At 37.8% G+C, this 12,785-nt stretch overlaps 1 protein-coding gene across 3 annotated transcripts in view; it reads left to right on the forward strand.

The window, feature by feature from the left end:
- The window catches only part of sptlc3 (serine palmitoyltransferase, long chain base subunit 3), a 31,546-nt gene continuing 18,761 nt past the window's right edge, over window positions 1-12,785 (forward strand). The window contains exons 1-6 of one of the 3 annotated variants that reach the window (XM_077582239.1): window positions 1-165; window positions 5,266-5,539; window positions 8,184-8,372; window positions 8,460-8,651; window positions 9,850-10,004; window positions 11,487-11,635. In XM_077582239.1, coding sequence (XP_077438365.1) covers window positions 5,429-5,539; window positions 8,184-8,372; window positions 8,460-8,651; window positions 9,850-10,004; window positions 11,487-11,635 — 796 coding nt within the window. In that variant the 5' untranslated portion in view covers window positions 1-165; window positions 5,266-5,428. Of the gene's footprint in view, window positions 166-4,264; window positions 4,853-5,265; window positions 5,540-8,183; window positions 8,373-8,459; window positions 8,652-9,849; window positions 10,005-11,486; window positions 11,636-12,785 lie in introns of those variants that run through there. The other 2 variants (XM_077582240.1, XM_077582242.1) reach the window with 2 other exon arrangements.

Here is a 12,785-nt window from a genome sequence, read left to right on the forward strand (position 1 = left end):
CTTATAACCATTTCCTAGCTATCTTTTCACTCTGCACGACAAAGTTGGTGCCACTGCCTCACACCGCCTCCATGCCAGTGGCTTACGCAGCAAAATGAAGACTAAATTCCTTGAAATCCTATAGAAGAACAAGCAACGCATCTCTATTCAAGACAGCAAGTTGAGGTAGGAGGATGTGACAAATCCGATACCTTAAATGCAGCGTACTAAGACTGCGGTGGCCTCTCCTCGTTTCACTTACTCTCTCTCGAACAGCTGGATTTCACCCAGCAGGAACATTTCACAGTACTGTATCTTTTTTTCTGTTTTTCTCTTTAATCGAAAATTCCCCTGATCTTCCAGCGGTCCTATACTGTCTTCATTCATGTGTCAGGCTGCGCCCCGCCTCCCACGAGCACCCTCCCCAACAAGGGAGCTACAGCCCTGATCCGTGAATGACAGCAGATTTTGTGCGTCATGCCACAGAGCAGCCCTAACGTTGGCCAGTGCAGCCTCAGAAGCTATTTGAGTGAAATGAAGAGAACATTTCCAAGGAGTCCGAGAATGTGGGAAATGGTAGCGATTTGGGATACGATTTGGGGAAGGATACTCTTGTACCTACAGTATTAACTCTTTGACCGCCAAAAACGTTTAATAACGTTTGGTAAAATCCAAATGAGTGCCGCCAAAAACATTAAAAGACGTTAACTATGTTTTTTTGGGGGGGTGGAGGAAAGCCTTGGCCAGCTGTGCTGAAAGTATTAAGCAGATCGAGTTAGTATAATGACTATTTATGGGCACTAGATGGCAGCGATGACTCTCTTTGGACAAGATCGGCTAGGCGTCAGTAGAAGACGTGAGGCGGAGCTAGATTGTTGAGGGGAGAATGGCTGAGGAAGCGAAAATGGCGACCGGTTGCGAGCAGCTCACGCTTGAGCATTTTTTTCAAAGACGAAAAGCATCGACCAATGCTAAAGAGCACATTGATGATGATGATGGTGACTCCGAGGTTGACGCCGAAGTTGGAAGCGTTGACGCGGCGGCTTCGATCACGTCGTAAAGCCTCACCGGCTAGCGATGCTAACGCCGGAAAACGTTGTGCACAACCGAGCACTTCTGCACAGGCGGACGTTCAATCGGACGATGAAGAGTACCCCGAGTCCAATGCATATTCATCGGAGGAATGGGTACAGTCTGATCACGGAGAAGACACTGGTTATGGACTACGATGCCACCGTGAATGGAGTGGATAAGATGGATCAGAACATGTCTTACCACCCGGTATAGGAACTGAAGGACATGAGGAAGCCAGACGTAACACCACCGTAATGTCACCGTATCATGATCCTGAGAGTAGACTTGATGGCAACATGGCCAACCACACACTGCAGTATATACCTGCTACTCCCCGGAAAAAAAGGCCGGCAAGAAAGTGTAGGGTCCGCACGCGAAGGGGCAATCGCAGTGAAACTAATCTGTGGTGCAAATCCTTGCACGCAGGGGTTTTACACAATATACCACACAAAAAGAAAAACTGTGTAGTTGAAACATCCACACAATTGTAAATAGTACCACAGTTGCACACATTTGTAAATAGTTTGCCAAATTGTTTTGTCAAATTGTTGCACTGTTGAATGTAAATAAACGTATTTTGCTATCAAAAAACACTTTTTCATTGTTGGTGGTAGTGTTTTACAGAAGTAAAGCACTGTTTAGATGTTTGTGGCATCATTCATGGGAAAAAAAGGTGTCAAATTCACTAGAGTGCATGAAATAATATCGCAAAAAGCTTGATTTCTCCGTTTTTTGTTTCAAAACAGAGCATTTCGGTGAAACTAACCTATTTTCTATTGTTGATTACTGAAAAACTGAATAAGGTAGAAACAAACTTTTTTTTTTCCCGATGAGAGTTCAATCTTTCCTTTGCTAGTATCTGTGTTTCCATAGTCCAAACACAACATTTTCTGTGGACCTTGAAAGATCAGTCAAAATGCTTAAATCAGCTGGCACCCACATGTTCTCTTTTCTGAAAATGCTTGGCAGTCAAAGAGTTAAATGATTCCAATTTCAAAGATATTAGTCAGACAGTAAAATGTCCCTCAAGCTGCAAATTACAGCGTGCTATAGTCAAATGTGCGTATCGGTATGAAGGAAAATATAATAGAGGATACTGTAGTTTGTATGTGTGGGAGTAAGGTGTTCAGACAATATGCTTACTTTCTCAACTGAGATGGAACACAGAACTGAGTTAAGACAACTTTTGATTTGACCCGACAATGAAAAGTGTGTATGAGTGACATTTCAATAATTCATTGACTACAAATAGATTACTATTTATGAGCCTGTCAATCCAATGTTACCGAGCTTGAGTAAGTAAGTATTAGTCAATTCAAACAAAATGTTTTGCAATATGTTCTATGTGACCCACATAGTTTAAACACTATAAATTAAGCGGAACAATCCACCTGAGGGCAGACATTTTGCCCTCTACTGCCACCTGCTGGCGAACAAAATTGAATCGGCTAACCTATTTTCTGGGTTTGGTCATGTGACTAGTTGAGAACGTAGGCACTGTGATGTCAATTTCAGTCGACAGCAGGTGGCAGTACAGGGCAAAATCCCAGTCAAGTCATTTAAAATAGTTCTGTCTTCTCCTATGCTTATGAGGAAAGACCTTTTCATCTCGAGACCCACTAAGTGCAAAACTTTTTGTAAAAGTAAAATAGACTGTGCTATTTTTTCTTATTGGACAATTATTTAATTAAAATATTTTTTTAGATCTTTGGACTTTGCTTTATATTGATTATGTTTGATTCCGTGATTTCACAGTCAAAATTACTGAATTTGCTAATTTTCAAATACATTGGCAAAACCAGAAATACATCAGGGTACAGCCGGCGTTCTGTCAAGGTCGTCAAGGCGTACTAAATGAATTAAATGAATGGAAGTCCTAAAATGGATTTCAACTATGTCCTCTAATTGTTAAATATTGGATAAATAATGATAAGCACACTAGGTAAGTCTTTTTTTTTTAAAAAAAGAAAGAAAAGCTTATCAAGAGATGCAGACGGTAATTTAGCATCCGCATGTGCAGTTCCGATTGTAAAAGGAGAGCACAGAGCAACAGCACCATCGACTGGTAAAATTGCATTAACAAAAGAAGTAGGAGTAAATCATTGCTTTGCAATTCATAAGTAAGTCTTAAGTCTTTGCCCTCAAGTCCCGAGTCAAGTCCCAAGTCAAGGCTGACAAGTCTCAAGCAATTCACAAGTCTTACAATTTGAGTTTCAAGCCCTTTCCGGTCATTTTAACATCATAGATGACATTATTTTGGGTGAGCATCAAAGTAGGAGTCAGGGACTCAGGGAGTGAACCAAAAATGGTGCAACAGATTTCTGTGTTTGCAATGTGTTACCAGTGAGTTGAAAATCTCATTAACTACGCAGCTAGCAACAATAGCCGATAAACAACTAACATTAGCTTACTTACCGTTCTTTGTGCAACTTCAGATGTTGAACGAAATTTGAAGTTGTTGCCTCTTCGTCAGTGATCTAATCTTGGACATCCTGCAATTCATTTTTTGTTGACCACCTCGTAGTTTTTGTACCCAAACAACTAGTGGTGCAACTGATCACAAAAGTCACAGATCGGATTGTTTAAAAAATATATTTAAAAAAATCTGATAAATAGAACTGTGTCTTATTTTGAAAAATGCTTTTGCCTATTAAGTTTTTAAAAATATATATATAAACTCAAAATGTCTAATATGGACTTTAGGATTTAGGAACACAACTTTAAGTGCAATATAAGGCAAGATACATAATTATTTTATACATGGCCCATGTATAAAATAACAAGGTGAAGGTATTCTGTCTTATGTTATATTGCACTTGTAATGCACTTGAAGTTGTGTTCCTAAAATCCTGAATGTTTTTTTGTTTTGTTTTGTTTTAAAGCTAGTGCTTTATAAAATAACTATAAATGAAGGCAAAGTTCTATTTAATTAATTTTTTAAATAATGAATAATGAAAAGTGCAATTTAAGGCACATTCCCGTCATTTAAACAGGGAATGTGGATTACAAAGTAGCATAGTTCCACAATAAGAAAAGTAAGCGAGCCAAGCAACAGTTATCAAACTACTGTTGCTAGCCAGGCACTCAATGCTAACGCTAACAGATAGCTACTAGCCACAAACGGCGGAGACTTGTACAGTATCGTGCAATGACGGCGTAATAAACTTACTGTTTCTTTGCATCCTAAATTCGCTATTTAATATACTTTCGGGGTGGCATTATGATAATGGTGGTAGAAAACATGTCATTTCAATAAAAACTTTAATAATGCAAGCCAAAATGTCAAAGGGAAGTAGTCAAGCTAGCGTGCCGTTCACGCCAACATGCAGGCAGACTTCACAAAGTAAAATCCACCAATGCAATAGGCATTGGTGTCAATGTATTATTTGGTCCGCTTTATTTTGAAGTTTGCTTTAGCGTAGGCGGGGTGTGTTTGCGCTTTTGCGGCTTCCCTGACATGTCTGAATGACGGCGCTTAACATACATTTTAATCTTTCTGTTTTGGTGGAAGAAGCAAGTCTTTTCAAGTCAAAGGACTCAAATCCGAGTGAAGTCACAAGTCATTGTTGGTCAAGTCCAGGTCGAGTTGCAAGTCTTTTAACATTTTTTCAAGTTGAGTTTAAAGTTGTCAAATTCATGACTCGAGTCCACACCTCTGATTAATACTACAGAGAAGTTTTTGGAAATGTTTGTTTAGACCATCTATCCATCTCCAATACACTCTAATTTTCCATAGATTGTGTGTTATATTGTTTTGCTGATAGCATATAAAAGATATAAGGCGAGATGAAAGCATAAGGTGAGTCACAAAGGCACTATAGGAAAACAAATGCAATTGTCTGGAAATGTGTTAAAAAATTATCAATAAAGTAACAAAAAGCAAATGAAATCTATCATGCAGCTACAGTCTCCGTGTTCTAAAAATATTGCTCCAAATGAAACCCAAAGATGGAGAATTTTTAAGTTTTAATGTAGATTTTTTTTAAATCTCTAATTTAAAACAACTGAATCTAATTATTAAAAGACCAACGCTAGAGATTGAAAACCTGTTTCAAATATCAGGTAAGAAAATACAAGTTAATCTCTTATCAGTTCCTCATCAGCCACGATGAAACTCACCAAAGGTCAATTGCTGTATCAATGCGTGATTGACAACGTCAGAGTGGAATTTATTTAACACTAACGTGTTGATTTCTTTTTCCCTTTTTCAAGTCCGCATTGAAGTGCGTAGAAAGAGATAAGTTATACTTGTTCGGTCGTGGAAGCCCGACACAGGAACCACAATAATGGGAGTCTGATAGTGACGCGGCGCCAGGAGGAAGTCAAGTCACCTTGTTGATACCTGCACAAAGTTGACAGCCGACACAGTCTCACCATGGTGCAGGGGGGAGTATGGCACGACCGGCCCCTTATGGAAACCTTAACCCACCCGGACCAAAACGGACTAAAATGCAAGGAGATGCACATCTGCCACAACACCACACAGGTATGGACGCAAAAACAGCGTTAAAAATGCGCTAAATAAATGCATGTAAACGTGACAATATATTCAAAATTGGAAGTTTTACTTTTAGTAAAGATGTCTTTTATGCATATCGCCGGACACGCCACGCTTTGTGACGTAGGAAAACTTTGTGCTCACCGACCCACCGATATCTATTTGATCATGTTGGAGCGATATTTTATATTCTTAGTGGGACTTCTGTCACTGTCGCGCATTTCGCCGTGACTTCATGTAACTCCTAAAAACAAACTTATGCGATTGGGTTTGTTATTTGTTCCCTTTTGAAAAAAGACAATGTAAACGATCCATAAATAGTTGGACTGTCCTAAAGTAGGAAAAGACCCCGCCCTTGTTAGTTTACCTCCAAACCAAAGCAGGTTTCCTTTGCCTTCAGGCGGTTGAAATGAGGAAGCAGCTGAGCAACGTTAGGTTGCACTGATTGTGTTCCATTTTCTGGCCTGCTTATGCTAGTTCTTTTCTTTTCTTTCTTTCTTTTGGCCATATGTAGGCGGGTTAGCTACAAAAGCAGTGATAAAAAAATCAATTTTTAGTAGACTTATACATTTTTATTATTATTATTATTATTATTATTATTATTATTAAAGCCATGTGTGATGAGGGTCATTGATGGGTAAAGATTTTATCAGACACAGTACAGTTTATTTGTTATAAAAAAAATACATCAAATATTTATTCTTAAGATGATGGTTGGCTGCACCACATAATATTTTAAACTAAAAACAAAGTTGTGAGACTAAAAATTAGCCATCTAAACAAAACAAGTTAGTCACACAAGTAAAATTATAATGAAATAAATACTTGTTGGGAAAAAAACTGAATATTTTTTTATGTTACCACATGATGTCCAAATATTAACGTTGCATACCATCTGCTAAAAATGGTCCAATTAAAAGTTCTTTTTATACTGTTGTGACTTATGAGGCAGTACAAACTTGATAGCTGCTCCCATGTGTTCTTGACTGTCTTGTGAAGGATACAAACTATTTTCTTTAAATGTATTTCAAAATAAACGTCAAAATTGTTATTTGTTTTTGGTTGCACCACATGATAATTCATAAAATGGCCATCATTGGACAAACTTACCAGTCAATGACCCACATACAGTTAAATGAATGATTCTGAAGTCATAAAACAATCAGCACTTAATGAATGTTGTTTCAACAAATGAATATCCACTTGTCAGATAACAAAAATACAATGTAATGCATAATGTCTTGGCAGCACAATGGTCTAGCTCTAGTAGTTCCAAATCCTAGGGTTGAAGGATCAAATCTTGCTTGTGACCTTTTGACAGTTTGTAGACCAATTTATATGTTTACCCTGTGCTTGTACTTGGACTTCCTAATACATTTTTAAAAACATCCATATTGAGTTGGGTGAAGACTCCAAATTGTCCATACTAGGTATGAATGCAATGTTGTGTTTATTATTTTCACACTCTTAAAAGTGGAAGTCAACCTTAAACAATTCTTGACAATAATATGTTATATGTGACCTCACTAGTCCAAACATGACATTCTGATTAATATTACATTTTTGGAAAATGAGTTATGAGGCAAAATCCAGCTGTTTTTAATCCATCTCAGGGGGCGGCCATTTTGCCACTTGCTGTCCACTGAAGATGACGTCAATGTTGCTCAGAGGTCAAGCAACGACCAATCACAGCTCACCTGGTTTCTGAAGCTGTGCTGTGATTGGTTGTTACCTGCACCTGAGGAACATGGATGTCCAGTCGACAGCAAGTGGCAAAATGGATGGATAAAAACGTCTGGATTTTGCTGCTTCACTCATATTCCACTAACACAATAATAAACATAATAACATATTTACACTGGTGGGGCTGTATAGAGGATATTATTATCACCACACAAAAAAATGGGTTGATTTCCTCTTGAAAATATAAAATACTGTAGTTAAAATGTTAAACTGTATCATACATTTTTTTGTTTAACTGTATCATAAAATTTTGGCTTAAGGGATGGGAACCAAATAAAAAAAATGTCATTCCCAAGACAAAAAATAAAAAATAAAAGACGAGGATTTGAAATGCCAAATTTGTAGTGTTGTAGTCTATAGTAAAATGTTTGCAGAGTCAACATTTTATTTGAAGAAAATGACACTGAGGTCAGTCAAAAGGGCTCTAAATAACTCACTTGACATTACTAGCTAACCAGCTACCTTCTGCAGTGTCGTTCAAGCTTGTCACATTTGAAATAAACTCTTCATATAAATATCCATAAACAATCATTTCCTTGATGAATATTGGGATTTGCGTTTACAAACACAGCAAAGTATAAGTCAGTTCTATACGTTTATGTACATGCTAGTAGTGAACTGTCAACATATCCGGTCACTGACGTAATGATTCTGTCATCAATACTTCTATGCTTATTTTAAAAATGACAAAAAAGGTGATTATCTATTAAAAATTTTGGTATGTGCCAAAAAGAGTGGATAAAATGTAGATGTACAAAATGGATTATGATAATAGTATTGATGTTTTGCTGTCATTGCATTTAGCACTGCCTAGTTTGTGTTTACAATCAAGCCACGCAAATGCTATTGTCTTTTGTTTAAATTATATTGTGGGCTTCTTGTTGTATAGAAGGGGTCGGAGCTGCTTGATTCCTCCAGGCAGCACAGACTGAAGTCCTCTGAATATGTGCCCATGCTGTTGGCTATCCCGTTATTCCTGCGCTCGTGTATTGTCATCCTGTTTGGCTACCTGAAAGACTTCCTCGTTACAGTTGGCTTAGGGAAGCAGACTTGCACCCAGCGAAAAAAAGAACAGAGGGTATAGTAGGGTATATTTACTCAAATGGTGTTGCCCTCTCTTTTCATCACAATGTAAGACGATTCATGTTGGTATCTTGTTGTATAGAAACGTGTCCAGGGTCCAGAGGTCACCTTTGGGCAGCACAAACATGAAGTCTTTGAAAAAGCGCCCATGCACGTGGCTGTCATGACATACGTGGGCTTTGGCATCGTCACCCTCTTTGGGTACTTCAGAGACTTCCTCAGAGCGGTGGGCTTAGAAAAGCGAAATCTCGCACAGGAACGAGAGGAACAGAAGGTACGATGCTGTCATTTCAGTCATCAGCATATCGCCGGCATACATTATGTGAATGCACAGTTGGCTCTATTCGTGCCCTGAGTCTCCAACACATTGTATTTTGCCCTAATTATCTTAAATGTTTGCTGTTTAACTCTTTCTCCTTAATGCATTACCTCTTCGCACGAACGTTGCCAGGGGTGAGACAGCACACCACTGGGAGGATCTGCTGAAGACCTAATTAAATCTCAGCGGAGTCAAGATAGCACTGTTTCTGTGCTTTACATGTTAGAGACATGACATGAAACTCTGCCATACACTGCCACTGTTAGCATTAAACACAACTTGGACTTGGGAAATTATGCAATAAAAAATCTCGAAATAAGGTGGTTTTGCATTGCAGTTTGCGGGTCAAAATTTAGATTTTGTGCCTCACTAAATTTTAACGCGTTGATCACAGATCTTGAAGTTTTAAGCGGAGACTTTCCCCAAAAGCTTCGCTAACTTAAGTCATCAACGCACACTCGCACAGGATGTAGGCGGTCGACTGTCATGGCAAGCTCTGTGATGCTTACGCCACAAACAGCTACAGTAGCTAGCAACAAGATTTGCTTGCTACTAGTGTGGCAAATGCACGTTGCGGACTAGTTCCTCGAGTCAGTAATCAACACCTCCCATGGCGGCGAATAAGCTACACATCTGACAAGTATTGTTTTCACGAAGGGATAACGAGGAAAGATGGAGAAGCAATGCTAATTGCTAAGCTAACCTAAGATTGACACAGCTAGCATGTTGAATACCAAATTTAAGTGCTTGGGGTGATTGAATCCACTTTTCACAGACGTCTGGCTGGAACCGCGTTTAAGCAGAGAGCATTTAACTTTGAACAACAAATTAGCAGGCAAATTAACCGGAAACGGAAATGAATTACATTATGCTACGCTCAGCCAGGAAGAGTGGCATATAAGCTTAAAAAAATATTAATAAGCAGTTTGGAAAATTAATGAGTAATATTCAACTAGTATAAAATACTTATAATATCAGTCAAATTATTTTGGATTTTGACCTTTGAGGTCTGTACAATAAATGTTTTCAAATTACATTACTTTTCTTTTTTTATCAACTTGGCGTCATATTCTTATTGTAAACTCTTGCTTAAGTTCCTTGAATTAATGTGAGAGTTAGCAAAAGCTCAAAGTATGATTGTCTCTACTTCAAGGATTTTGTACCACTTTACCAAGACTTTGAGAACTTCTACACTCGAAACTTGTACATGAGAGTACGAGACAACTGGAACCGGCCGCTGTGCAGCATGCCAGGGCCCGTCTTTGACCTGATGGAGAGAGTTTCTGATGACTACAACTGGACATTTAGGTACTGACAGCTTTGACAAACTATCCCAATCTTTTAGCCTGATTTTCTGTACAAGCTGTCGGACGGTTTTCTCACACACTCCAGCAAGGGCATTAGAGTAATAAAAAGAAGAGAACGTGATTTATCAGCTATAAAGGCACTTTACAGTATGTGCTGTACAAAAGATGCACGTCTTTAGCAAAATATATTTATGATAATGATATGATTCCATCTTTGTAGGAAGAAGACCGCACAGATATTTTTATATGTTAATTTTATTTCCTTATTTAAAACGGATATTATTCGATATAGAGTGAAAAGGAGCAGAAAGGATAATTCAAGTCAATGTTCATATCAGAGGTCGTACTTTTTTTTTTGTGGCAATTTTGTGTGTACAGTATAAATACAGTTGAGTTATAGGTGTAATGGCTAGGGATATATGATATTGCTTTTTTCAGACTTGTACAGTACTCAACTTTTGAGTAGTCACCACTTGTACTTTTGACACATAATTTTTACCTAAAAAATGGCAGATATTTTTTAAGACAGTGCTCTATATCCCAATATAGTATTTCCCTAAAATTACATGAAATTAATAGCAATTTTCTATTCTTCTAATTTTCCATCTGTTGTTCCTTATCGTAAAATGGTCACATCGACCATGGTCACGAGTAGCGATACCTTGAAAAAAGGCCTGCTATTGGCCCTATACCGATACTCATACCTGGTATCGGTACTCGCCCATCTCTACACTCTTAAAACTGCTGGGTCAAAAACTAAGCCAATTTTGGTAAATATTTGCACCGATCCACTTTTTGGGGTCAATTTGACTGCGCTATCTGGGCAATTTTATACGTAAAACAACCAAAATTTTGACCAAAATTGGGTTATTTTTTTACCCAGCAGTTTTACCCAAGGGTGTAGTAATGCCACCTGATACCATCCCACACACTTGAGATGATTCTGCTCATTCTAACAGCTCCAGAAAATCTTAAAATGAGCAAGAACAGAAGTATAGGATATGACAGTCAAAGAATTGGGGTAATTGTGGATTACAGGTTTTAATGATAAAGTTGAGTCTGATTCTGATTCTGAAATTGGGCAGTGACCTTGTAAAAGTTAACTGGAAGATGTATTCTGCTTATAAATAAAATGGAATAGCGGAACTAACCCGAATTAACTTAGTATACATTCACTATTGAATAACTTTGACTTTTATTCACTTTTGTGTTTTGAAGTTAAAAAGTAATCTACAGTTGTACTTCTAAATTGAGTTGTAAAGTGATTTGATTCATGCTCTGGTTTAAGAGATAGTGTTCCTTATCTAATAAACATTTATTATTGCACATCATGAATAAATCACCACACAAGTAATGAGTTCATATTTAAACTTCTTTGTAATTGGGCATTTATTTGATTTTAATACAGTGTAATGGAAGACCTATATGTGCAGGAGAAACAGCTAAAATGCTAATGGATCTCCTCATGTTTAATTGCTTGCAGATTAACTGGCAGGACAATACACAATGTTATCAACATGGGCTCCTACAACTACCTCGGTTTTGCAGAGAACAATGCCGATTACCTTGAAACGGTGGCAGACAAAGCGCGCCAGTATGGAGTCGGCGTTTGTAGCACACGGCAGGAAACGGGTAAGCATGCGGTTAGTTTTGCTCTGGGAAAGAAACAGAAATGAGCGTGAGTGATCCTCTTGTCCTGTTGAGCTACTTTGAGCAAGGCCGAATATTCACCCAGATGGCGGCGTCTCACGCCGTTTCAAAAGTCATCAGCGTGCATCTGCTTTACAACAATGACAGAGCACGAATATGTCATTTCCCTCATCACATATGCCATCATTTATTACCTTTCTGGTGATTTATATCGTCTGCAAGTTTAATTATCTTTCAGTAGTTGCAATGTTGGATGAATTATTCACCCTTTGTTAAATTATGTACCGCTCGGGCACAAGCTGAGATCATTATAAGCTCGTCCAGTGCGATGGGGAAATTACATCTTATAATGTTATGAAACGCCACAGACATGGGGCGGGATGCAAAAAAAAAAAAAAAAAAAACACGTGAGAAGTGTTAGGGAACTTGGATCAAAGGGAAGCTTCAGATGAATTCTGAACAGCATGGGACCTTCTGAAAATCTTGTCTAGTTTCTGATGGCGTGGAGTGGCGAGTGCTGGGATCTCCTGTTGGCGTATTAGGGATGAAAGCTGATTGGCAAATTCAGGCAAAAAATTAAATAACATAATGACTACATGATCAAAATGGGTATCTATCGAGCCTGTACCTCCTGTCATAAAGTGAAGCAACTCGATGTCTAAGCAATTAAAAAAAATAAAAAAAGTCAATGTTTACGTTATCTTCAAAGTATATTCCATTCCAATGTGCAGAATGTAAGAGTTATTTTTATTTATTAATTTATGTTATTTATTTATATCCTTAAAGTTTTAATGTTATGTCCTGAAATTGAGGTTTTGCATTTACATGTGATGGAACTTGAGGTTACTGGTGTTTTTGTTAACTGTTATTTTACATAATTGAAAAAAAATGCAATTTTGAATGAAAATCTGTTTCTCATGTATGCCTTGTTACAATCATGTTACAGTAAGTGTAATGCATGTAGAATTTGAGTTTTAGTTGATCACGAAAAGGAATTTAAAAAAAACTAACATTAATAAACATACAACAACAAAATAAAATAGCTACAAAACAAGCAAAATTCAACAAAGTGCACCTAACAATGATTTTCCATGTTCAAAAGGGAGTGGAAGACATGTTGTGTGTTATTGTG

This window comes from Vanacampus margaritifer, chromosome 12 (genome assembly GCF_051991255.1).
Source record: "Vanacampus margaritifer isolate UIUO_Vmar chromosome 12, RoL_Vmar_1.0, whole genome shotgun sequence".
NCBI classification, from domain to species: Eukaryota; Metazoa; Chordata; class Actinopteri; order Syngnathiformes; family Syngnathidae; genus Vanacampus; species Vanacampus margaritifer.